Source organism: Coffea arabica, chromosome 9e (genome assembly GCF_036785885.1).
Source record: "Coffea arabica cultivar ET-39 chromosome 9e, Coffea Arabica ET-39 HiFi, whole genome shotgun sequence".
NCBI classification, from domain to species: domain Eukaryota; kingdom Viridiplantae; phylum Streptophyta; class Magnoliopsida; order Gentianales; family Rubiaceae; genus Coffea; species Coffea arabica.
The window spans coordinates 1,039,074-1,064,211 of record NC_092327.1 but is presented as its reverse complement, the minus strand read 5'-3'; the positions used below and the strand labels follow the sequence as shown (position 1 = coordinate 1,064,211).

Here is a 25,138-nt window from a genome sequence, read left to right as displayed (position 1 = left end):
AAACTTTTTATTAATTTCGATTTATTCCCTCATTTTTGTTTTCGAATTTGATCCCTAAACTTATGTTATGGTTCCAATTAAGGATTTTTATGGTGGTGCTATTAGGAAAAATCGATCAAACTCCTCATTGATCAATTAAACAGGAATATTTTAGGAATTTTAGATATCTCCTCCCTCCATTATCATTCCCCACCGCCTGCCACCCATCTCCTCCTTCTTCACTCACCCCACCTCTCTTTGGGGGATTGTGGGAAGTGGGAACCATTTGCCATCAAGTTAGCTTAAGTCGTTGGTTAAGCAGAAAATTCCATCTCGAAGGAATCCAATCGCAATAACTAGTTCTTCTCATCTCAGAATGATCAAGCAGGGAAACAAATGATGATTAAGGAAAAGAATGGATAAATGTAATCCAACCATGTGTCCATTGAGATCATAGGATTTGAAGGAGAGATCTAATGGACGAGTTAATTGGAGACACAGAACTCAAATAAGAGTTCCCCTTTTTTTTTTACTTTGGCAAACTAAGAAATTGCCACAAAACACTTGCATACAGTTTTGGGACAGAGTGCGCTTTGCCCGAACAAACTACAAGCTAAGTCCCACGCACCTCCCCCGCACCCCCCCAAAAAAAAAAAAAACCAAAAAGTCCCAATTCCAATTACTTCTTAGAAAATATTACCAACCAAAAGAAAAAACGGGGGAAAAAAGAGAGTAAAAGTAAAGCAGCAGCAGCTGCTGCACGTACCAGTCGAAAAAGAGCCTGAAAAATCAACTAAGCATCAGATCCAGGCGAGTGATACTGCCGACTTTCTTATCAGACGATTTTTTTGAAATTAATTGCCTGGCCCGCTTTTTAGCAATCGGATCCAGCCAAGAAGCTGACTTGCTTCTCTTTGTTTTGATGGTTTTCTTTTTTTTTGTCTTTTTCCCTCGCTGAGACCAGGCAAACACTAGGAATGGTATTTTTCCCTCGCCTGCCACCCGTCTCCTCCTTCTCTCACCCCACCTCTCTTTCTCTATCTAAAGTTTCTAAAATACTCTTGTTTAATTGGTTAATGAGGAGTTTGATTAATTTTTCCTGGTGGCGCCGCCGTCGCAAAAATCCTTAATTGGAACTATAATATAAGTTTATAGATCAAATTGGCCAAAAACAAAAATTAAGGATTAAATTGATATTAATAAAAAGTTCAGGGATGAATTTGACCATTTTTCCAATTTTAAATTTCCCATGTTGTCGTTGATCTTGTCCTTTCAAGCTTACTTATGTGGGAAGACATTATAATTGTAGGCGGTAGGTGTGGCTTGTTGCTTGTGAGGACTAATGCCAGATGTTGCATGTCATATGTCAACAAAAGCCACCAATGCATCATGTACACCTAAATTTTGCTAATTATTATTGTCCCACATGTATCAGACAAATTGTTACACTCTATAAGCTTGCAACTTGGAGCTACATATATATATATATATATATATATATATATATATATATATATATATATATATTGGTAGAGATTTACACAAACCACAAATATGTAATCTAGTATGATAAAGTTGGGAGGCTCTCTAAAGGTACCCTATGTTCAGGAGTTGGCTAAGGAGAAATTTGCTTCAGTTGCACCCCGATACATACGACCTGACCCAACCAAACTTCATGGGGTCTCCACAGAGGAAATCCCAGTAATTGACATGCAAAGGTTGCTTTCTGATGAATCAGTGAATCCAGAGCTTGAAAAGTTGCATTTTGCCTGCAAAGAATGGGGCTTCTTCCAGGTTTGTCAGTTTGTATTTGTATATGCATATATTAGGTATTGTTGTTGGCCTAATAAGGGAGTCTGATTGTAATAGTATTTGCTCAAAGTCTACTAGTGATTTCAATTTGGTTTTTACCACAACTTTTAACTTACTTTCAAGGGAATAAATTAATTCTGAAATATTTATTATGCTAATAACTATGACTTTTCAGGACTTGTAGGTAAATGATATATCTTGCCACAAATATTTTTTTTTCATATTGAAATGTTTTTTTTCTTGTAATTATGCAGAAATTTTATGCCAAAAGCAAGCATGCCTACTCCAATATATGAACTCATTTGGTTTTCTCTAGTAGTAGTCCATAATGCATGACTAGAATGTAATAGGAGTGATCTTCTTTGAATTGTTATACGAGGACAATCATCTAATTTAAATGGATGTACATGCCTGCTGTTAAAATCGAGAAGTGTTATAATAGTCAGCACCAAATAATTAGTGACTGTACAATTTGTCGTCAGCTGATTAATCATGGAGTGAGCTCTTCCTTAGTGGACAAACTGAAACTAGAGATGCAAAAGTTTTTCAATTTGAGGATTGAAGAGAAGATGAGATTTGCCCAAGAACCGGGCGATGTAGAAGGATATGGACAGGCCTTTGTTGTATCTGAGGAACAAAAACTTGACTGGGGTGACATGTTTTACATGGTCGCTCTGCCAATTCACTTGAGAAAACCTCATTTACTTCCCAAGCTTCCTCTTCCATTCAGGTACAAGAAAATTTGCACACATATTCATATCATTGTATTTAGGGTGAGTTTGATTAAACTGAAGTTTGAAAACTGAAATATGAAATTTGAAACCTAAAGTTATTGAATTGTTAAGTATTAAATTAAATACATTTGAGTGTCTGTTACATTCAGTAATAAGTGAATAGTTTATCACTTATTTTTTAGAGCAAGTTTTTCCTAGAAAATTCAATGGCATTTAATTAATTCAGATGTTCAATTTTTTATTATCAAACGCGTCTGAATATATGAAGATTTGAATACATTAACTTTAAGTGCTAAATTGCATTGTTAAACACATGAGAACTATAGTAACATCACACACAGTATGACTTTTGAAAGTCATAAACGTCTAAAATTCTCTACACTTGTCTAAAATTTTAAAATTTTGTGAGTGAAAATACTTAAAAGCTAGGGATAAGATGATCATAGACTAGTCATAGGTTAAGAAAATAAGTGGTTAGTAGCAGTTTGTAACTTTGCAAATCATAGTACCTTTACATAAATTGTCTACATCTTGATATATAAAGAAACTGAAAGTCTTGAATTGAAACTGTAAAGAGATATAATGATGGTTTTTATGATTTGGTTCTTTATATATTACCGCTTGCTAATTTAATCCTTATTTCGTTTGCTCCTTTGTTTCTACAGTGGCAATGTCTATAATTTTTTTTTTTTGATAAAACAGAAGTCAGTATTAATGTCTATAATCTTTGTAATACCAACATGCATGGAAGTTTATGAATTAAGAGTTGTAATTAGAGATTTGGGAAAATTAGGCGAGGGGAAATCGATAGATGGGAGATTGGGACTTGTTGGATTCTTTTTTTTTTCATTTTTATTTTTGTTAATGGTGCACATGCATGTACATGGGAACGGCTCCATTAGTTTTTCTATTACAAATCCTGCATTGATTTTAAATCTTAATCACTGAAATAGAGGACTAGAACTATATAATTCTCTTCTAATAAGCAAAGTAATTAAGGACTTTGTGAGGCAATTAAGTAGTTTGTCTTGAATCTTAAAGAACAATAAATAAAGAAAGATGTAGATAATGGTTATGTAGCATCTTAATCACTGTTTGTGAATTTTGTTTTGTCGAAGAAAAAAAATAATATATGTCTCATTCAGTTGTTGAGGGGTAAAAAAGACGATAACCACTCAATTATTCTTTATTCTAGGTCACAATTTGTTTATAAAAGTATTCCATTGATGACTAAAATGCTTTATTCAGAAAAAAAAATTTGATAATGCTGGTAGGTAGCCCGCCAGAACTAAACATATAATTGGTTTACAGAAAAAAAGCTTTTACATATAATTGAAACCGAGGAGACAATAATAAAGCCAAATGCTGTTACATGAAAAATTGTAGCAGAGAATATCCGGGTGCACGCAATATATATATATATTATGCAGATGCATTTATTTAGAAGTCAGGACCGCCTTAGGGGCCGACATATGACATGAAACATCGAATGTTATCCCTTCAATAAATTCCATGTGTAATGATCAAGACAACTTATCAGCCATTAAGTGTCCTAAGGATTGAATATTTTGATCATTATCTCTCTTAAAGTCTCCACATGATAGGCCTTTTCTTCAACCACTGGGCCAATGGTTCAGTGGCCACCAGGGAGGGGCTTAAGTCCCTCCTTGGGCTGTAGGTAGAGGTGTCAAAATGAGTGATTTGGGCGGGTTTGGGTTGGATAAAATGAGTAATGGATATAAGTGAGTCAACTCATTATACCCATTTAATTAGATGGGTATAAATGGGTAAGTCAAAAAATGAATTGGGTAACCCAATTACCCATTTATAACCCATTTATTTCAACTTTTTGTAAACTCATTTAAATTCATTTTTGCAAACTAAGTTATCAATTTATACCACTCTTTGTACCCATCATTAGTTTTAAATATTTACTTATAATGTTCAATAAACTTAATTACCAATTTTTTTTCATTTATACTCTATGTCACAAAATTACCTATTATTTAATAATTTAATAATAAGAATATAAAAATTTGAACTAAGTACTATAAAAATTTAATCCAAAAATTTTGAACCCCTAACATTTTTTCATATATAAATTTAAAATTTCATTTTATAAAGATAAGAAAATAGGCTAAAATTTATCATAAATTGGTAATGCTAAAAAATGAGCAAGTTAACAAACTAAGAGAAAATAAAATAATAAGATAAAACCAACAAATAATAATAATAATAATAATAATAATAATGAAACAAAAGTAGTTAACATCATGACAAAATGAAAAATTTGAAAAAAAAAAGGTCGGGGAAAAGAAGAGACTTGGGGGGAAGAGAATTCTAAATGGGTTAATTGGGTTTGATGGGTTACCCAATAATACCCATTTAATAAATGGGTATTATTGAGTAACCCATTTATACCCATATACAAAAATTTAAGATACTCATACCCATCTATTCATGGGTGGGTATGGGTAAATTTAGTTAAATGGGTTGATTTGCCACCTCTAGCTGTAGGTAAGGGTTCAAACTTTACCTGTAACGGAAAAAATCTAAGGATTGTACCAGAGCATTCCCTTGGTCTAGTTGGATTTGTATACCCACTAGCCCCCTACCACAGCCTCCTTAGGCTCCCCCTCCCCCTAGATTAGGATAGAGTAGGTTATGCAAATGTATTGTTGCTGACAAAAAAAAAAAAAGATAGGCCTTTTCTTCTTCTTATTTTTTTTCCTTGGACTCATTCTTAATGGTTTTCCAACATTTCTCTTTTTTTTAATCATATGGTTATTGGCCACCCAATGACTTAGAGTCTTGGTGGGGTGGGAGGTTAAGGGTTCAAATCTTACCTCCCATCACTTTGCTATTATATGTAGTTTTCTCAAATCTATATGAGTGCGTATATTTGGTTCAATGGTGATTCAATTCCCGTCGATTTTCCAATAGATTCAGTTTAGCCTCCCCCTAGAATAGATTAGAGTAGGAATAGTCCGATCCGATGGTGATTCAATATTCGTCGGTTTCCCAATAGATTCAGTTGAGCCTCCCCCTAAAATAGGTTAGAGTAGGAATAGAGTAAATCATGAAGATTAACAAAAAATAAATTATATCATCTCTCTCTCTCTCTCTCTCGTACAGGAAAATATATCCTCTCTTGCTTTTCTTAAAGGTACAATTTCAAAAACCTCCCCTCAGGTTTCTAATAATTTCATTGAGCTCCCTCGAGGTTATAAAAATAACATTTACCTCCTTTGCCCACATAAAATGACAATATTAGTTTTAACGTTTTAATAAAACTCTCTTGTTAGATATACTTTTACAAAGAATGGTATTAATAATTATTTTTCTTTTCTTTTTCTATTCTTATTCCTCCTTTTTATATTTTTGCCAATAAAACCATAAAATATAAACATTGACACCATAAATATTGTACTAGTGACATTTTTATGACATTGAATGTGATCTAAATTTTACGTGCTGTTTTTTTTTTTTTGGTACCAAAAGCAACATTAACTCAAAAAAAAGCCCAAAATTGCCACCATGCTATGATAGTTCCACCAATCCAAAATTCTACAAACTTTAAAAGAATTATGATGGCATTTTCTTTTTCAAATTAAAAAAATACATACCCTGGTAAATCACCATTAAAAGTAGTTTATCATAGTGATAGAACTATTGTCATCTTTGCTTATCAAATAATAAATATGGTGTTAAAAACTTCACACTCTTTTTGTATATGTGTTAAGTATATTACGATTGTTCTGAAAAGTAATTCAAACGTTTTAAGTTGAGGATATTTTAGGATAGTCATTAAAAATTTTAACCAAGTCTAAGGTTTGGTTACCAAAAGTGTCAAATTAGGGGAGGTGGGTGTAATTTTTATACCTTAAGGGAACTCAGTGAAATTGTTAAAAATCTTAGAGGAGGTTTATGAAATTATCCATTTCTAAAATCTTACCTTCTTAATTGTCTTTATGAGGAAAATTAATAAGCCATGTCACCCTGAGATGATGATAAAACATCCATCCTTGCATGCATCAAAGATTAGTTAACATCTAAAGCATTGTGCATTGTTATTATATATTGGATAATCTTTACTTTTTATTTACATTTTTTTAACATTGTAGAGAAGCTCTAGATCAGTACTCAAGGGAATTGAAAATCCTTGCCATCAAGGTCCTTGAGCAAATGACAAAAGCATTAAGAATGAAGCTTGAAGATGTGACAACGCTTTTTCAAGAAGGGATGCAATCAATGAGGATGAACTATTATCCTCCGTGTCCCCAACCCGAGCAAGTGATGGGCCTTTGCCCCCACTCTGATGCCGTTGGGCTTACCATATTACTTCAAGTCAATGAAGTGGAAGGCCTCCAAATCAAAAAGGCTGGAGGTTGGGTTCCTGTTGTACCACTTCCTAATGCATTCATAGTCAATGTCGGAGACATTTTAGAGGTAATCATGCTCAAAATCCTTTCTCCAAAGATGCAATGTGAATATGAACAATCTCTTCAAATTGCTTTTCTGTTTATATAATTACAACATCTATCTAGTTTTTGGCCTCCCTTATGAGATATTTTCAAATTGGTTTCTACAATTATGAACATATATGGAAATTAGAATGTCTTTCCCATATTTTAATAGGATTCAAGAGATAATCTTTCCGATTATGATTAGTATGCCTACACTAGGTTGATGTAAGACTAATTATCAACTTGCACCGCCTAGAACATGAGGCCAGGTAAAAGTGTAGTTTTCATCCCAAAATTTAACTTTTTGACAAATTTGTACCTAAACTTCTAACTTTGGCAACTTTGTTGGAGTTAAACGAATGTTGTTTATTGATAGAATATTAAGTACTTCAATGAAATATGTATATTTGTAAAGTCAAAAAAAGCATAAAATATATGGATGAAAAGGTCTTTATATTGAAAAAGTAGTTTTATTTACATTAGTAACCAACTTAATTGATTAATTACTTCATTATTCGAGTAATATTTCCCAAGAATGTAAAACTTGGGCATAATAACGTCAAAAATTAGTATTGTACATGCCCTTACACCCCACCCTCCAAATCATTGCTTACCTATGATGTACGAGTGGTGAAATTCAAACCACTTTCCTTTCATCGCTTTGAAAAAGTATTTACTCTTTTTCCCAACAAATTTGTTTTGATTTGCAGAAAGAAATTTACTTTTAGTCTTGATTTCAATGCTAATTACACGAGTTACTTACAAATCATGTCCTAGATTTATCAGGGTATAGCTTCTGAATTCTATCTCCAATTTTTTGGGGCATAACAGTAGTTATAGGTGGACTCACAAGATTACCCTGTTAACCGTATTCTATTATCGAGCCTAATTAAACTTTTATAAGAACGTATGCTACATGGTACACAGTTGGCAATAATGTGACGTTTTTGAACTGAGATGCAGATTGTGACAAATGGGATTTACAAGAGCGTTGAGCATCGGGCAACTGTGAATTTGCACAACGAAAGGCTTTCCATTGCAACGTTTCTTGTCCCAAAACTGGACGGTGATATGGGTCCAGCGCCAAGTCTTATCACCCCTGAAAATCCAGCAATTTTCAGAAGAATTAGTATGATTGACTATTTAAAAGCGTTATTTTCCCGTGAACTAGATGGGAAATCATTCGTTGACGCAATGAGGACCCAAATCGAAGACTTTTAGGCTTTTAGTCCCTTTATGATTTTCTCTTTGAAACTTATGTACGCTGTTGATATGATGTCCCATCTCCCCTCCCCCTCCTTCCCCAACTTTCATTCGCCAAATTGTATAATGGTTTAAGGATTAATTTTATATGCACTGATACTGTATATATTATTAGATTTTGATGCATGATAATTACTATTAATTTAAATTTAAAATTCCAAATTTACACCAATAGTATGTATTCAAGCCTAAAATTGTATATATTGTTAATGTATAAAAAATTAATCTATTTTTAAATATGAAAGAGAATGATGAGTTACTATATGTGCTATCAACGACGACGTATTAGAAGTCATTCTTTATGCTAGATCTTGATAAGGGAAAAAAAACCAAAAAAAAAAAAACTCTTTGGTATTTTACCTTTTTCCTACTGTACTTATTTTAGGGTCATTCTTTATGCTAGATTTGATAAGGGGAAAAAAAACCAAAAAAAAAAAAAACTCTTTGCTATTTTACCTTTTTCCTACTGTACTTATTTTAGGCACAATTATAAATCTTTGAATATATTGCTATTCCGTAATTTGTTTTTCGTTTATTTCATATTCTATTCACCGACACAGCTTCGCTACTTCGAATCTGACCCCATCTACATTGTGGATATTTAGCCAGATGAAACCGAATGGGAATGTTTCTAAAGGCCGAAGTGTTAGGCTCATGGCCCCAATGCTAAGCGGACCTCTCACTATTCCTTTTTTGGTCCCCTTAAAACGTCAACTTTCCAGTGCATGGGATAAGAAACCTTAATCCATAGAAGAATTACATAGTCAATGCCATGTCCACTTCTATCAATTTAGTTGCCACCTTAGTTTTGCCGCAACATGAATTTGAAAACTACACTCTTTTGCAACAGTTTGTCCAATTAGTTTCAGTAACTCCAACAATTATCAAATAAATATCAATCTTACGAGGCAACATACACTACAATAAAAAAGACTTTCTTGGCATACCTATAGAGACGCTTACATATGTCCTTATAACACTTCTATTATGACATTTAGTATCAACCCAACAATATATACTCCAACTATTTTTTATTTTATTTTATTTAAAAATAGTGTATCCCTTTAGAATTCCTATTATGATAGTTGAGTCTATGTGAGATATCTCAAAGGATCCGAAAAAAGAAAAAATAATAAAAAAGCGACGTCGTTCCTTTTTTGGCGCAATTTTCAGGCGTCTAAAACTTTTCCCATTCTTGAAATTATGGAACATCTGTCTCCACTATCTCATCGATCAGAACTCCTCCTTCTTCTCACCAAAACCCCCCCCTCTCTCTCTCTCTCTCTCTCTCACATTAGAGTCTTGCAGCTCTCTCTCATCAAAACCCCTCTCCAACTCTTTACATCTCTCAATCAAGCCTTTCTTTTGAGTTTTTTTTTCGGTTGAATTGCATTGCTGCTGCCATCGCTCTCTTTGTTCGTTCATTGAAGGTATGTAATTGCTTATTAAACTATGTAATTGTTCATTCATTGAAGGTTTTTTCACTGAATACTCCTGCCAATCTTGATTTTTTTCTTTTTTTGTGTGATTACATAAGATATTTTAGCTATCTTTGAAGCCATTTATGAATTGTATCAACAATGGTTCCCCTTTTTGGACTTTTAATTGCTCTATTATGTTGAATTAAGACGATTAAACTTCAAAATTGGCCCTAAATTAAGAATAGGTATAGTTAATCTATTTAACCCTTCGATAGTTGAGTTCCACTTATTTATTTTTAGGTATGCAGTACCTATCAATTATTGGACTCTATTTTGAAACAAAAACCAACACAGAGGTTGGCTCCCCAACCATTTCAAATTGGAGGGCCACTGATGCCTGTAATGCATAGTCCAGTGAAGGGTGGTTGTTTGTTAAGGGTAAACATGCCGAGTGTTGGCAAAGATGGTCTGAAGGTCCATCTTGAGAACAATATTGTATTCTTTGAAGGGTAAAAGAGAAGTAGAACACGAATCTATAGATGTCTTGACTTACAAGTGAATTTAAACTGACTCGTAGTTAAAATCACCAAATGATGCATTTGGAAAAAATAGTACCCTGAGTATAGTTTAGGATGGTACAAATTTTATAGTTTTTCGACAAGCGTATAGCAAGTAACATCAATTTCACTAGGCACTAGCAAGAGCCAACTTGAGAAAATTTTTGCTGACTTTCTGTGGGGGGAATCATTCATGGGTCGTCGGTATCATTGGGTAGCATGGGATAAGTTGTGTCATCCCACAGAGGCGGGAGGGCTGGGGTTTCGCTCACTCTCTTCGTTAACGGAGGCTTTTGCGTTTAAGTTCTGGTACAGGTTTCGGAGGAAGGGAACACTCTGGGCAAACTTCCTTCATGCACGTTATTGTGGTGCCTTGCATCCAAACCAGGTGACACTGGGGCCTTCTGCCTCGCATTCGTGGAAAAGACTGCTGGCGGCCTGTGGTAGGGTTGAGGAACACCTGGTGTGGGAGCTTTCCAATGGCAGCTGCTCTTTTTGGTTGGATAACTGGGCTAGACGGGGACCTCTGGCATGGAAGTTTCCTGAGCTTGCTACTATGGCGGTGGTACGGGGGTTCTGGGTAAAGGGGCGATGGGATTCACTTAGTATCGAGCAGTTAGGTTGCCAGGAAATTTTGGAGGCTACTAGAGACACATTGTTGGTGACGGGGAAGGATCCGGATTCTCCTTTTTGGGACCTATCGTCTTCAGGTGAATTTGAGCTCAGTTCGATTATTCTAGTAATTGATGGCCTCCCCCACAAATCCTGGCTGTATGCTGCTCTTTGGAGACCGGGGCTACCATTAAAAATTTCATTTTTTATGTGGAGGATGTTGGGTCATAAGCTTCCAGTAGATACGTATCTCCGCCGGTTTAGGGTTGCAGGCCCGTCTAAGTGTGTCTGCTGTTCATCGCCGGATGAGAAATCGCTCCGCCACCTGTTTGGGAGTAGTGAGATAGCAAACTCGGTTTGGGGCTTCTTCGAGAAGTCGCTTGGCATTTTCCGACCACATTCAGCTGTGCGGGGTAGGTTTTTTGCATGGGGAGCTTTAAGGGTGCCTAATCCAGCATTAAGGTGGTTATTACAGGTTGCTCCCTCAGTGATTTTCTAGTTTATATGGCGGGCCCGTAATAAAGCCCGGTTCGACGGCGTGGCACTGGATTGGCGGCATCTTACTTTTCAGATAACCGTGGAGTTGGTGTTGATGTTGAGGGCCAAAGCGAATGTTTGTCTTCCGCTAGGAACCCCGTGGCATGGAGTGGTAGATTGGTTGCACGCAATCCCTGGGAAGTCAGTGGTCTTGCCAGTTGTCTGGGCCCCCCCGGGAGAGGGGCTTACTAAACTAAACACGGACGGTTCTGCAAAGGGAGGCACGCGTCTAAGAGGTAGGGGTGGTGTCCTTCGGGATTCCTCTGGAGCTATTCTACTAGCGTTCGCGGAGTTTTATGGAGGACCGTCCGCGCTTCAGGCTGAGGCAAGGGCGTTGTGTATTGGTTTGGAGCTCTATGTATGGAAGGGGGTGTCGAGGATCATGGTGGAGGTGGATTCCAAGGTGCTGTGGACAATTCTAATATCTAAGGTGGCGGGCTCGTCAACTATTCGCGCGGTGATACAGAAGGAAATATGGTGGCCGACTCATTGGCCTCTTTGGCGACACCTGTAACTCCACGGCTGGTTTTTCACTCTCTTAATGGCTTGCCTACCCGCCCCAGGGGCCTGGTGAGGTTAGATAGATTAGGCGTGTGCAATTTTCGAATCCGGGGTGGCTAAATCTTGGCACCCTAGGCCCCCCACATGTATTCTGGTTCTTCTATTTGCAATAAAGAAGCGTTTTGTTTAAGGAAAAAAAAAGTAATCTACTAGCCAATAGTCAGCTATGCACACCTTTATTATTTTGATCATAAATTGGTGTAGGAATGTCCAAATTGGATGCCATTTGTTGCACATGAAAGCTGATTCATGTATAAGAATCACGGTTTGATTCATTTTCTATTTATTCCAGTAAATATGTAAATTGGGCAGAAAATTAAACTCTGCATATTTGAGAACCGTAGATGTCCTAAATTACATGCGAATTTAAGATGGCTTGTAGTTGAAATCACCAAGTGATGCATTTTAGCAAAAGCAGTACCCTGAATTAATTTAGGATTATGCAAATTTTATTGTATTTTGATGAATGTATGGTTTGTAACATCCATTTCGCTAGGCACTTGCTAGAGATAAACTAATCTGCTGCCTAACAATCAGCTATGCACCCCTTTATAATTCTAGTCATAAATTGGTGTAGAAATGTCCAAAATGGATGCCATTTATTGCGTATGAAACTATATTCAATGATCTTTCATATGAATAAAAATCATGCTTTGATTATTTTTCTATTAGTACCAATAAATTTGCAAGTTGGACTAAAGATTAACCTCCGCATATCTGCGAACAGATATGTTGAATTACATGCTATTTTTTTGGTGGTTTGTAAGCAAAAATAGAGAATGATATATTGTCAAGAAAGGTAATACCTTGAGTATAGTTTAGGATGGAAGAAATTTTGTAGCTTTTCGACAAATGTAAAGTGAGTTACATCAGTTTCACAAGGCACTGACATTGTTAGAAACCATGAATGAACAGTCTTCATTTTGTCTTTACTCTCATTCATTATTTACTGTTTAATTTCATGTATATTATGCTTGATTTTGATTAAGTGTTTTAACATAACTTCTATGGGGGTTTTTAAATCTTCTAAGTACTAATATGTAATTCTCATTGTCATGCTATTTAAAGTTTGTTTGAGCACATTTGTGTATAGTACAAGTATGGATAAGAGTTGGATGGATTTCTCAAGAAAAAGTGAAAAGTACAAGGCATGACTTAAAATGTTTCTAGAATTTGCATTTTCTAAATCAAGCTGTGATGGAATGACTTTGTGTCCTTGCAAAAATTGTGGAATGGGTGTTTGTGTGACTAAAATGCAAGAACACAAAATGCAAGAAGTGAATGAAGTGACTAAAATTTTGGAGTACCACATGGAACAAATGAAGTGAATGGAGAAGGGGAAATTCCTATTTTAGAGGCTAAAAAATTTTACAAATTGATTGATGATTCTCAACAGGAATTGTACAATGGTTGCCAAACTTTCACAAAGTTGGCTTTTATTATTCGTTTTCTTCACCTAAAATGTCTTGGTAAGCTGAGTAACAGGATTTTTAATATGCTTCTTGATTTGTTGAGAGGCATTTCCTGAGGCCATGACTAATTTGCCTTCTTCTTACTATGAGGCTAAGAAATTGATGAACAAGTTGGAGTTGGGTTATGAAAAGATCGATACTTGCCCTAATGATTGTACTCTTTATTGGGGTACTGCTGAAAAAGAATTTCATGTGAAACATGTAAAGAGCTTAGGTGGGTTGCCTCAGAAAATGATCCAACTGGTGAAAAAAGAAAATTTCCTCATAAGGTGTTGTGGCATTTTCCCGTAAAAGTTAGGTTGCAAAGACTCTTTATTTCTTCTAAATTTGCATCTCATGTGAGATATCATGAATAAAATTGTACAAAAGATGGTTATATGAGACATCTGGTTGATTCTTCAGTTTGGCAAACTTTTGATCATCTACATTGTGAGAATCTGGAAAACTAGGTTATATTTATTCCCTATCTTTGCGTGCATTTTCTTTACTTTACTTTATTATATTAATTTTCTAGATATTTTTATAAGAAAATATAGGTTTTAAATTATTTTCCTAGTATAAATTAATTCATGTCAAGTTTGGAACGTATTATGGACGTGGGACCCGCTAGTGCGGTAAATGCGATATATTTTTGACAACTCGTTGGAGTTTTGTACTAAGGGATATTATTTTACAAGGTACTAAGAAATAATTAGAGGTTAATTGGATAGATTAACCATTGGAAGACAAGAGGATTAGATCAAACCCTTAAAGTGCCAAGTGTCGCGATTCGATTCGTAGTTGGACTTTGACCCAATTTTCTTCACTTTACTAAAACTAATTTTGACCATAATTTCCTTCATTTTTCCTCTCTTGGCCGGCTGTTTAGAACAAAAAAAAAAGAGAAGAAGAGAACTTCATCTTGCACTATTTTTTCTTGTCCAAATCTTGAGTTTCAACCGTTAGAATTTCAAACTACTCCATAGAAGTTACTCTCTAAGGGATATTAAAGGCCTTGGTGGAATTATTTTGGAGGAAGAAATACTAAGCCACCATTTTTCTTGAGGTTACAAGGTAATTTTTCCTAGAAATCCATCTTTACTTCCAATAATTGCATATTAGTGGTTCACGGTTGTTGAATATGTAGTTTTGTGAGACACATGATGGTTTGAAGTGGTCTTATGGAAATTTTCAGTTTTATTGGTGAATATTCTACCCTCATATGAACCTTAATGATTAGCCATGGTTTGCTAACTTAATTATGTGATAAATTAGTGTATTATGTGCTAGATGGACTTGCCTAAAGAAATTTCTAGCCTTAGCTCCAAATTTCCAGCCTTAAGGATGAACCCGTTCTATTCTGACTTACTTAATTCGTCCATGTTAGAGGCCTAATCAGGTTTAGGTCAAAACATTAAAGTTGTAGGAAATGGTGTTAACTAGCTTCCTGCAAAATTTCAACTCAATCGGAGCACTGTAGTATATGAAATGACTGAAATACCCTTGACTGCTCACAAGCCCTGTTTCACGGACAGTTTTCTCTTTTCTCTGAGATTTCGATTTTTGACCATGAATATGCATGAATTAGCTTTGGAGGTCTTTACAAGAAATGTAGTTCTCTGTTTGAGCTTCAAATTGGTATAACGTTTACCCCAATCTGATAAGCGTAACTTCGGTTGTGACCGAAACGCCAAGAGATGTCAAACCTGTTATTTTGTTATTGGTCTTGAACAGTAGTTCCGGTCGCATTGCTAGCATTATTTTGTAATTGGATGACATTGAGCCTAGTGAAAAGCTATTGTGGTAAGATTATTTGTGTGTGATTTTGGGGTTGAATTGAGAAAAATAATGAAGCCATAATGGCTGGAAATTTGGTAAATACAAAGGGCGTGCTGTCCAAAATTTTAGGGTTACTCGATTCCTTTGAGTTTGGGTTGATTTTGGCTAGAAACGAAGGGTTCTAGGGTTGTTCATGTTATTGAGACCAACCGTTACCTTTTTACTTCAAAACCACTTTTTATCTCTTTGTATTAGTAGTTCGCTTGGATAAGCATATGACTCATAGTCGAGTCTCATTTGTGCATTCTGTTTACCAGATTTGTGGATGTAGGAACCATAAGTGTTTTACCTTGGTTATTTTAGGGTTTCTCAATGATCAAAGGCATACATTGGGAGGAAACTTTTGAAGTTATCCTTGTTTGAACTGGTGAGTGTACCACTCCCCTCAATTGTTCCGTAACTTGGCTTATATGCACTTGCAAATTGTGACTTGAATGACTGTATCATCTGTTTATTCTGTATGAAACGAGGGTGTACTTTATCACACTCGTTCTCTGGCCTGTGTGAATGTTTACTGTATAAACTGGAATCTGTTACTTGTACCTGTTATGAGCTTGAATCAGTTACCTGTGCCTGTTATAATGTCATTTGGAAGTGTATCCAACGACCTTCCTGTTAAACCTGAACTCAACCTCATGGGGAGTTAATTGAATCGAGCCAGCAAGGGCTTGGTCGAGGAAATTGACAATCCATGGGTGCCTGTTCTTAGGGAATCTATGGGTATTGGAGACTCTGGATTTCTGGTATACTCGAGTATTACCATTTCTGTTCCTGTTGAGGTGTTCGGGCCCGGTAAGAGGTATGTTTGGTGGATGGAATTTGGTGATAAGTGGTGTTCTACTGGAATTGGTTACTTTATTTGAAAGTTGACGGAGTGTCAACTACTATTTGATCAAGCACTGGCGAAGAAAAAAGGAATTTGGTTCTTGAGAGCCATCTATATCCTTTCCATTTGAAGTGATTGTTCATTTCCTTTTATGTTATGTATATGTGCATTAAAAGTGTAATGCCATGATTTGTGACTACTTGTATTTTTGGTACCTCATTGAGTTTAAGTTCACCCCCTTCCCGTTATCCTTTGTTTTCCTTACAGGAAACAACACTTTTGAATCGTGATTTTGAAGAAAGGAGTAGAGCGAGCGAGCTCTAGCTATTCTTTTGTTAAGCTTCTTTATATTTACAAACCCTAATTGTATTTTGATCAATATCACCCTTTAACTTGTAAAGTTCCAACATATGTATATAAGTGTTTATTCATGTTTACTTCATGTATTTGTTGGTGAATGTACGTACTGTGGGTTTATATGCACTTTACTTGTATCTTTTGGGGATTCGAACGAGTAGGGAATTTGAACGAAGAAAGAAGAATTTCTGGTGGGAATTTCTGCAAGAGAATCCGGCCACAAATCCGGCAAGTTCTTGGCTGGATAGCTGGCCGGATTGGCAGGGGAATTTTGATCCTGTTTGAGTTTTGCTACTGCCTCCAATCCGGCCAGAAACCCGGCCGGATTGTGACGTGGCCATTTCGCTTCGTTTTCTTGTTTTCGTTTCTCTTATCATTGAGGGTTCAATCGATGTCCCATTTCACCGTATGATTTGGTAAGTTATATTTGAGTTTGGTGGTCTTCAATTGTTCATTTTCTTAGAATTCGATCGCGCGTAATATAGGGTTTGTGTGATTCGACTCTATAGTCTTGACGAGAGTTGGGCAGGCGGTCCGCTAACCCCTTTGGTACGCTCTAGGAGAAGGTGGGGCTGTCACATACATCAAAAATTTGCCAAGGATTGTTGAAATGTTAGACTAGGATTAGCGTCTAACTGGTTTAATCCATTCAAAAATATGAATATTTCACATACTACTTGACTTCTGATTTTAATACCATATAACTTACCTCTATGGATATGTGTTGAAATGTTAGACTAGGATTAGCGTCTAACTGGTTTAATCCATTCAAAAATATGAATATTTCACATACTACTTGACTTCTGATTTTAATACCATATAACTTACCTCTATGGATATGTATGAAGCAACCATACTTCATGGTATCTTTGTTAATAGTTGAACTATTCTCTCCTAGAAATAATATTGATGTTTATCTGTAGCCTCTAATTAAAGAATTCATAGAATTGTGGGATACTAGTATTCAAACTTATGATGCATCAAAAAAAATAAAATTTTCAATTGCATGCAACCTTATTGTGGACTATTAGTGATTTTTCAGGATATGCAATGCTATCTGGGTGGAGCACTAAAGGCAAATATGCTTGTCCTCTTTGTCACAAATTCACCCATTCACAACGATTGATTCGTAGTTTCAAATATTGTTACATGGGGCATCGCAGATTCTTAGATAGTAAGCATGAGTTTAGAAAGCAAGCTCAATTCTTTGATGGCACCGAAGAATATGGAATGCGACCACCTTTGCAAACTGGGGATATGATTTTGAGTGAGTTGGGAGATTTGCAAATTAAATTTGGCAAATTCGTAAAAGGTAATCCTAAGCTACCTTTTAATTGGAAGAAGAGGATTATTTTCTTTGACTTGCCATACTGGAAAGATAATGTCTTACAACATAATCTTGACTTCATGCATATTAAGAAGAATGTTTGTGAAAAAATTTGGGGAACATTGTTGGATATTAAGGATAAGGCAAAGGACCATTATAATTCATACTGTGATTTGAAAGAAATGGGGATCAGGAAAGAGTTGCATCCCATTGACATAGAAGCTGGAAAGGTTTACTTGCCTCCATCTTCCTTTATAATGGATAAAAATCAGAAAACTATATTTTGTAAGGTTATTAAAAAGGTAAAGGTGCCAGATGGTTATGCAGCTAACATTTCAAGATGTGTGCGAGTAAAATCACCTAAAATTTTAGGCCTTAAAAGTTATGACAATCATATCCTAATGCAGCAATTATTGCCCATAGTTTTGAGAAAGATTTTACCAAAATCTGTGCGCTATCCTTTGATTTGGTTGAGTAAATACTTCAGGCAATTTTATTCTAAAATGATTTGCCCACAAGATGTGGTCTGTTTGGAAAAGGATATTGTAGTTATACTCTGTCAATTGGAGAAATATTTTTCACCGAAATTCTTTGACATCATGGTGCATTTGACTATTTATTTAGCAATTGAAATGAAGTTAGGTAGACCAGTGCATTATCGTTGGATGTATCCCATTGAAAGGTAATATTTGAAATTTTCATTATGCTTTAAATTTTTTTGTTGCTTTTCGATTTCTTTGATATTGGAAACTATTCATTAAACTTGTGATAAGTGAACATTTAACGTATATTTTGTATAAGTTTGGCATGAACTTTTGGTATGTTTTGAGAAGATTAAAGCCATATTTGAACTCTTTTAGTGATAATTGCTTAAATATTGTTTAAGTGTTCAAAACTTGATAAATGAATGGATTAATGCGTTAATTTTGTGAAATTATGAAGGACATTGATGTATGAAATTTATGTACGAGATGAAGGAATTGTAAGAATTGTCCTGAGGATAAAGTACAAGAGAAATTAGGAGCAAAAATGAAGAATAAGGAAAAGAAGTGAAAAACTGGAAAATGACCAGTACGGATCCGAGCTCGGATCCAAGTGAGTAAAGGGCGATCCGTGCCCTCGTCTGTACTTCTGGAACAGTGTATCCGAGGACAAACGATCCGAGTTCGGATCCATCAGAGAAAGTCCTCGGATCGATAAGATCCGAGTTCGGATCTATCTTCACCCCTAGGATCCGAGACTCGGATCAACCTCTCTCTTCAGCAAGTGGCACAGCCATTTTTTCTCACTTTTCACACAACTTTTCAGCTATCTTGAGTGAGTGAATTCGGTGGCACATACTTCTGCAACAAAAGGGAAGACAAAATGAGTTATTGAAAGTCAAAACAATATTTTCTTTTGACTTTACAAAATCTGAGTTGTTGGAATCATGAAGGAGAAAAAAAAGGTGTTTTTCTACCATCTTTTATGCAGAGACACAAGGGAAAACAAAAATGACCTTACGGAGCTAGTTTTTCTTCTTGTAACTAGTTTCTCTCTAACTAGGAGTTCTTGGAAAAGCATTTTGGAGTTTTCACTTATAATCATCTTGTACAAGAACATAACAGAAATTGGAGGCTTCACCATCAATTAGTTAATCTGACTTTTATCTTGCACTAATAAACTTGTGAGTTTGATTGTTAAATCATTCATGAGTAGCTAAACTTCTTAATATAGAGAATAGATGAAACTTATGGCTAAATAATACTAATTGAATGCGATTTACACTTGTTATATCTTGTATTAACTTGTCTACTTGTGCAGCTGTGATTACTTATTATTGATTGATCACCAATAGCATGTTTATAGTTGTTATTGTTCAATGAGAATTGGTAGTAACAATGGAAACACATGAGTAGAGCTTAAGTTGTATGTTCATGAAAATAGAGATACACTTAAATGGATTACTTAGCATTTCATGAAAGAAAACAGAGTAGTAGTAGTATTTCACCATGAAAATAGGAAAAACTGGACTACTCTAGGCCATTTTATCATGAGAATGAAGTTTGGTAATATTGGAAATGAATCCCTGGTTAAACAAGAATAATAACAAGAGGTAAATCTGTTCATTTGTCTTATTTATGCCATAAGTAGAATCTACATCCCTAGATTTATCCTTGAATGAAAATTCTCCATTTGCATTTAGCATTTGTTAAACTAAATTTGTAGACCAGATTTGTAGACAATAGCATTATAATTTTCTTGCTCAGATTTATTGTAAGTCTAAATAATAGAGAAAAATAAGGGCCTAGTACTTGTTTAATTTGCTTCTCGTGGGATCGACCCGATACATACCCTACATTACGATTTCGCCCTGTATGCTTGCAGTCAACGGGTATAAAATCGGATTTAAACTTGCATTGATATAAAAATCCCGTCAAATTTTTGGCGCCGTTGCCGGGGATCGGCAATATTAAGACCTAATCATCTCTATTAATTTATATATTTTCATTGTTTTTATTTAACTTGTTTATAGTTGATTTTAATAACTAAAACTGTAAAATTTCTCTTGTTTTTATTTATAGTGTATGCACCGATCAAATCAAGAAGTTGTACTTTTCGATCTTGAAATTGAAAGGACACTACGGAGACAAAGGAGAAATACACCGCATTAAGAGGAACAAGAAGTTTGGCAGCCAATAGAAGAAATCTTGATAGAATTACCATTTGTGGAAGAAATGGCGAAAAATGACCCAAATAGGCGAATTCTACGTGATTTTGCTTTACCGGGAGCACAAGATTCTCAAACTAGCATTGTAAGGCCAATGGTAAATGCTAATAATTTTGAGATTAAACCATCACTGATTCAAATGGTACAACAATCTCAATATGGAGGTAATGCTACCGAAGATCCAAATTCTCACTTGTCAACATTTCTTGAAATCTGTGATATAATTAATTTTAATGGTGTTAGTGATGATGCAATTAAAATTCGATTGTTTATATTTTCACTAAGGGACAAGACCAAGGTTTGGCTACAATCTCATCCTCCTAACACTTTTACAACTTGGGTTGAATTAGCTAAGGCTTTTCTTAATAAATTCTTTCCACCTGAAAAAACTGCTATACATAGTATGGATATAACTAGTTTCTCTCAACCGGAAGGAGAGACATTGTATGAAACTTAGGAGTGCTATCGGGAATTGCAACGAAGATGTCCTCATCATGGTTTACCAGATTGGCTAGTAGTCCAAATATTTTACAATGATCTCACTTATCCAACAAAGACGCATGTAGATGCGGTAGCAGGAGGAGCATTGATGGGAAAGACAGCTGAGGAAGCTCAACAATTGATTGAAGAAATGGCTGCTAACAACTACCAATGGGCAAACGAACGCGGTAATACAAGGAGAACCGCAGGTATGCTCGAAGTAGATACCTTGAATATGTTAAGTGCAAAGATGGATAATGTGGTTAAGATACTTAATAGGCATGTTGGTTCTACCTCTAATCAAGGAGTAGTTGTTGCATGTTGTACTACTTGCGGCGCAGATCATGATGATTCTATGTGTTCTAGCAGCGAACAGGTTCAATATCTTACAGCCATCCACCCCAAAACAACCCATACTCCAATACCTATAATCCAAGATGGCATAATCACCCGAATTTTGGATGGAAGGATCAAGGGAACCAACAAAGACCAGTTAATCCACCGGGTTTTCAACCGAAGCAACCACTTTTGGAGTCTAAACCAGTTTGGAAATTAGCAATTGAGAAGCTGGCAAATGTATCAAATGATAAAATTGAAAAGCTAGTTAGTACCACTATTAACGATTTGAAAGAATTGAGAAAAGAATGAACCAACTCCCAATCTGTATAGAAATGTAGATGTCCAATTAGGCCAAATTGCTAATGCGGTTAACAATCGAAACCAAGGAAATTTACCTAATAAGACTGAGGTGAACCCAAGGGAGCATGTGAAGGCCATAACCCTCAGAAGTGGTAAGGAATTGGGTGAACTACCTGTAGTTGAAAGTGAGAAAAAATATGAAAGAAGAGAAAACAAGCAGTTGAGCAATTTGGGAGATGATAGCAAGACAATTGAAAGGAAAGAAAAGGTGGAAGAAAATGAGTCACAAATGGGAGATACAACACCAATTCCTCCACCGGTGTCATTCTCTCAAAGATTGAAACCTTCAAAAAATGATAAAGAATTTGAGAAGTTTGTCAACATTTTCAAATAATTACATATTAACATTTCTTTTGTTGATGCTATTTTACAGATTCCTTCATAAGCAAAGTTTCTCAAGAAGATAATAACTAAGAAAAGGAAGTTAGTAGATAGCGAGACAATTGCATTAACGGAAGAATGTAGTGCCACCAAACTTGAAAGATCCAGGGAGTTTCACAGTTTATTGCACTATTGGTACTGTAGAATTCTCTAAAGCACTTTGTGATCTTGGTGCGAGTGTGTCATTGATCCCTTTAACTGTGGCTTGGCAATTGGGGTTAAAAGAATTAAAGCGTACTAACATTTCTTAACAATTGGCTGACAGGTCTATTAGACATCCAATGGACATATTGGAGAATGTGCTTATTAAAGTACATAAATTCATTATTCCTGTTGATTTTGTTGTTAGACATAGAAGAAAATGTAAATGTATATATTATACTTGGTGGACCATTTCTGGCCACTGCAGGTACAATAATAGATGTCAAAATAGGTAAGTTCAAGTTTCAAATCGATGAAGAGGAAGTGGAATTTGATTTGAGTAAAATGAAGAAGTATCCCTCTTTTGCTGACCATGTTTATTCTGTTGACATATGTGATGAATTGGCATTAGAGATGAGTCAAGTTAATCTTGATGATGATTCTCTTGAACTTTGTTTTAATGGTATAGGTTTACAAGAGAAATAAGTTGAAAAAATGACTGAATTTTTGCAGGCACAGGTTCCTTACAAAAGGAGAAATGCATATGAGGAGTTAGGACTGAGCAAAGGGTTACCTCCACTATCGTGTGAGCAAGCTCAACGGCTTGAGCTTAAACCACTGCCTAAGCACCTCAAATATGCATTTCTTGGAGAAAAAGAGACATTGTCGTGATTGTAAATTCTGCACTAGATGAGGAATAACTAGGCAAACTCTTACATGTTCTGAGGAAGCATTTAAAGGCTATAAGATGGACGATTTCTGATATCAAGGGAATTAGTCCAACTATTTGTATGCACCGAATTTTGTTAGAAGAAAATTCTAAACCGGTGGTTGAAACTCAAAGAAGGTTAAATCCAAACATGAAAGAAGTGGTAAGCGTCGAGATTCTTAAATGGCTGGATGCAGGTATAATTTTTTCAATTTCTGATAGTTTTTGGATTTCTCCTATTCATGTAGTGCCAAAGAAATGGGGAATAACCATAGTACGTGGTAACAATGATGAAATGATTCCATCTAGAGTTGTAGTTGGGTGGCGAGTTTGTATAGATTATAGAAAACTGAATACAGCCACTAGAAAGAATCATTTCCCTCTACCTTTTCTTGATCAAATAGTAGAAAGATTGGCCGGATATGAATTTTATTATTTGTTGGATGATTTTTTAGAATACAATCAAATAGTCATTGCACCGGAAGATCAAGGGAAAACAACATTCACTTGTCCTTACGGCACTTTTACATTTTTGGACTGTGCAATGCACCGGCTACCTTCCAACGATGTATTATGGCAATTTTCTCTGATTTTAATGAGAAAATTATGGAAATCTTTGTGAGAACCCGTAATTTTTTCATTTTCTAGGTTTTATTATATTTCTCGGTTTTCTTGTTTTCAATGGCTTGTTTTCTGCACTTTCTGTATTCGGAAAATTTTCTAGATAAATTTTATGAGTAAATATAGTTTTTAGATGATTTTTCTAGTATCGAATAGATTTTGAGAAACTAAGAGCGTATTTTGGACGTGGGACCAACTAGTGCGAAAAGTTAGAAAAATTTCGGCCAACTAGATTAAGTTTTGAATACTGGAATTATTTTACCGGGTGTTAGGAGATAAGTAGAGGGTGCTAAGTGGATTGATATGAGGGAGACAAGTTAGGTAGATATTTAATAAAAGGTGACAAGTGTCACCATAAGAGTTAGTCTTGCCATTTGACCACTATTCATGCATTTACCAAATTAATATCAAAATTGACCAAAAATCTTCCATTTTTCCTTCAAGCTTGGCCGAACCTCCTCTTACAAGAAAAGAAAGAAAAGCTTCCAAGTTTCTTGCTCCAATCTTGTCCAATCTCACAAACTAACCGTTTAATCTTGAATTCCTTCCATAAAACCTCTTCAAGTAGTGATTGTGAGTTGGTGTGTGAAGTTGTTTGGAAAGTTAAGGTGACCCATAGCTCTCTCTCTCTTGTTTTAAAGGTAAGTTGTGAAGAACCACCCTCCTCCTTTAATTGATGCTTAAATCATGCTTAGTGGTAGTATAAGATGCAAGTTTATGGATTAATTCTTGATTTGTGGTTGAAATGATGAAGTTTTATTATTTTTGGGGATTTTTCTGTTTTAATATAAGCATGATTGTGTGGCTATGTTTGATGATTGGAAATTATGTTTAAGGACTCTATGAGGTGGGAAAAGTGATTAATTGCAACCAATTTCTGTTTTGGACCAAAAATTGAAAAGTGAGGGTTTTGTGATGAACATTCTGTCCGAATTTTTAGGTCCTAGATAGAGGCCGAATTGGCCTTAGCTCAAAACATGAAAGTTGTAGGGAATGACACTTTAGAGGTGCCTACAAAATTTTAGGTCAATCGGAGTTGTGTAGAGTGAGAAAAGTCGAAATTACTATTGCTGTTCTGGTTTACCCGAAATTGGGATTTGCGACTGTAATTGGTTGTTTTGGCTGGAATTGCTTCCGAATTGGTTGTTGAGGCCTTCTGATGAAATTTATCCCTGTTTCTTAGATTTCAACGGGTTTTGGAATTTCTGGATTTGGACTTGTAGAGCCTGAGTTATGATGTTTCCGCTAGAATGCATTTTGGTGAATCTGTTTTACGTTGTTGATGAAGTATCTTGTATTTTTGACCTGTTTGCACTCAAAACTGGGTTGAGAGACCTTCTGTGATATTGTAGCTCTGTCTTTTAGCTTCGAAATGGTGGGTCTTTCACCCTCATCCGACAATCGTAGTGTCTTTGGTTCCAAAACCGTAAAATGACGTCAAAAACTGTTTTCTTGGGTTAAAGCTTATTTCCATTTCCGGATTTTCTGGTTTCCTTTAATGCTTATATATTCTTATGGAACCTTATTTTGGTAATACTTGGCCTTGGTTTATGACTTGTAAACGAATCTTATTGTGTTTATTTGAATAGTTTTAAGGCTTGTTTTCATTCCGATCATTTCCTAGCTAACTTTTGTACTTGTACTACTTTGAGCCT

General features: G+C 35.5%; 1 protein-coding gene and 1 non-coding gene across 2 annotated transcripts; one reads left to right on the top strand and one right to left on the bottom strand.

Annotated features, from left to right (window-relative positions):
• Nucleotides 1-1,522: 1,522 nt before the first annotated feature.
• On the top strand, nucleotides 1,523-8,380 carry LOC113710615 (oxoglutarate-dependent flavonoid 7-O-demethylase 1-like). The gene is made up of 4 exons (XM_027233729.2): nucleotides 1,523-1,773; nucleotides 2,274-2,521; nucleotides 6,650-6,974; nucleotides 7,955-8,380. The coding sequence occupies exons 1-4, from the start codon at nucleotides 1,546-1,548 to the stop codon at nucleotides 8,210-8,212; spliced, it is 1,059 nt and encodes a 352-aa protein (XP_027089530.1). The 5' UTR covers nucleotides 1,523-1,545; the 3' UTR covers nucleotides 8,213-8,380.
• Nucleotides 8,381-20,846: 12,466 nt separating this feature from the next.
• Nucleotides 20,847-20,953, bottom strand: LOC113710816 (small nucleolar RNA R71). Its single transcript, XR_003452996.1, has one exon. It is a non-coding gene; the product is annotated as a small nucleolar RNA R71 (small nucleolar RNA).
• Nucleotides 20,954-25,138: the final 4,185 nt, after the last annotated feature.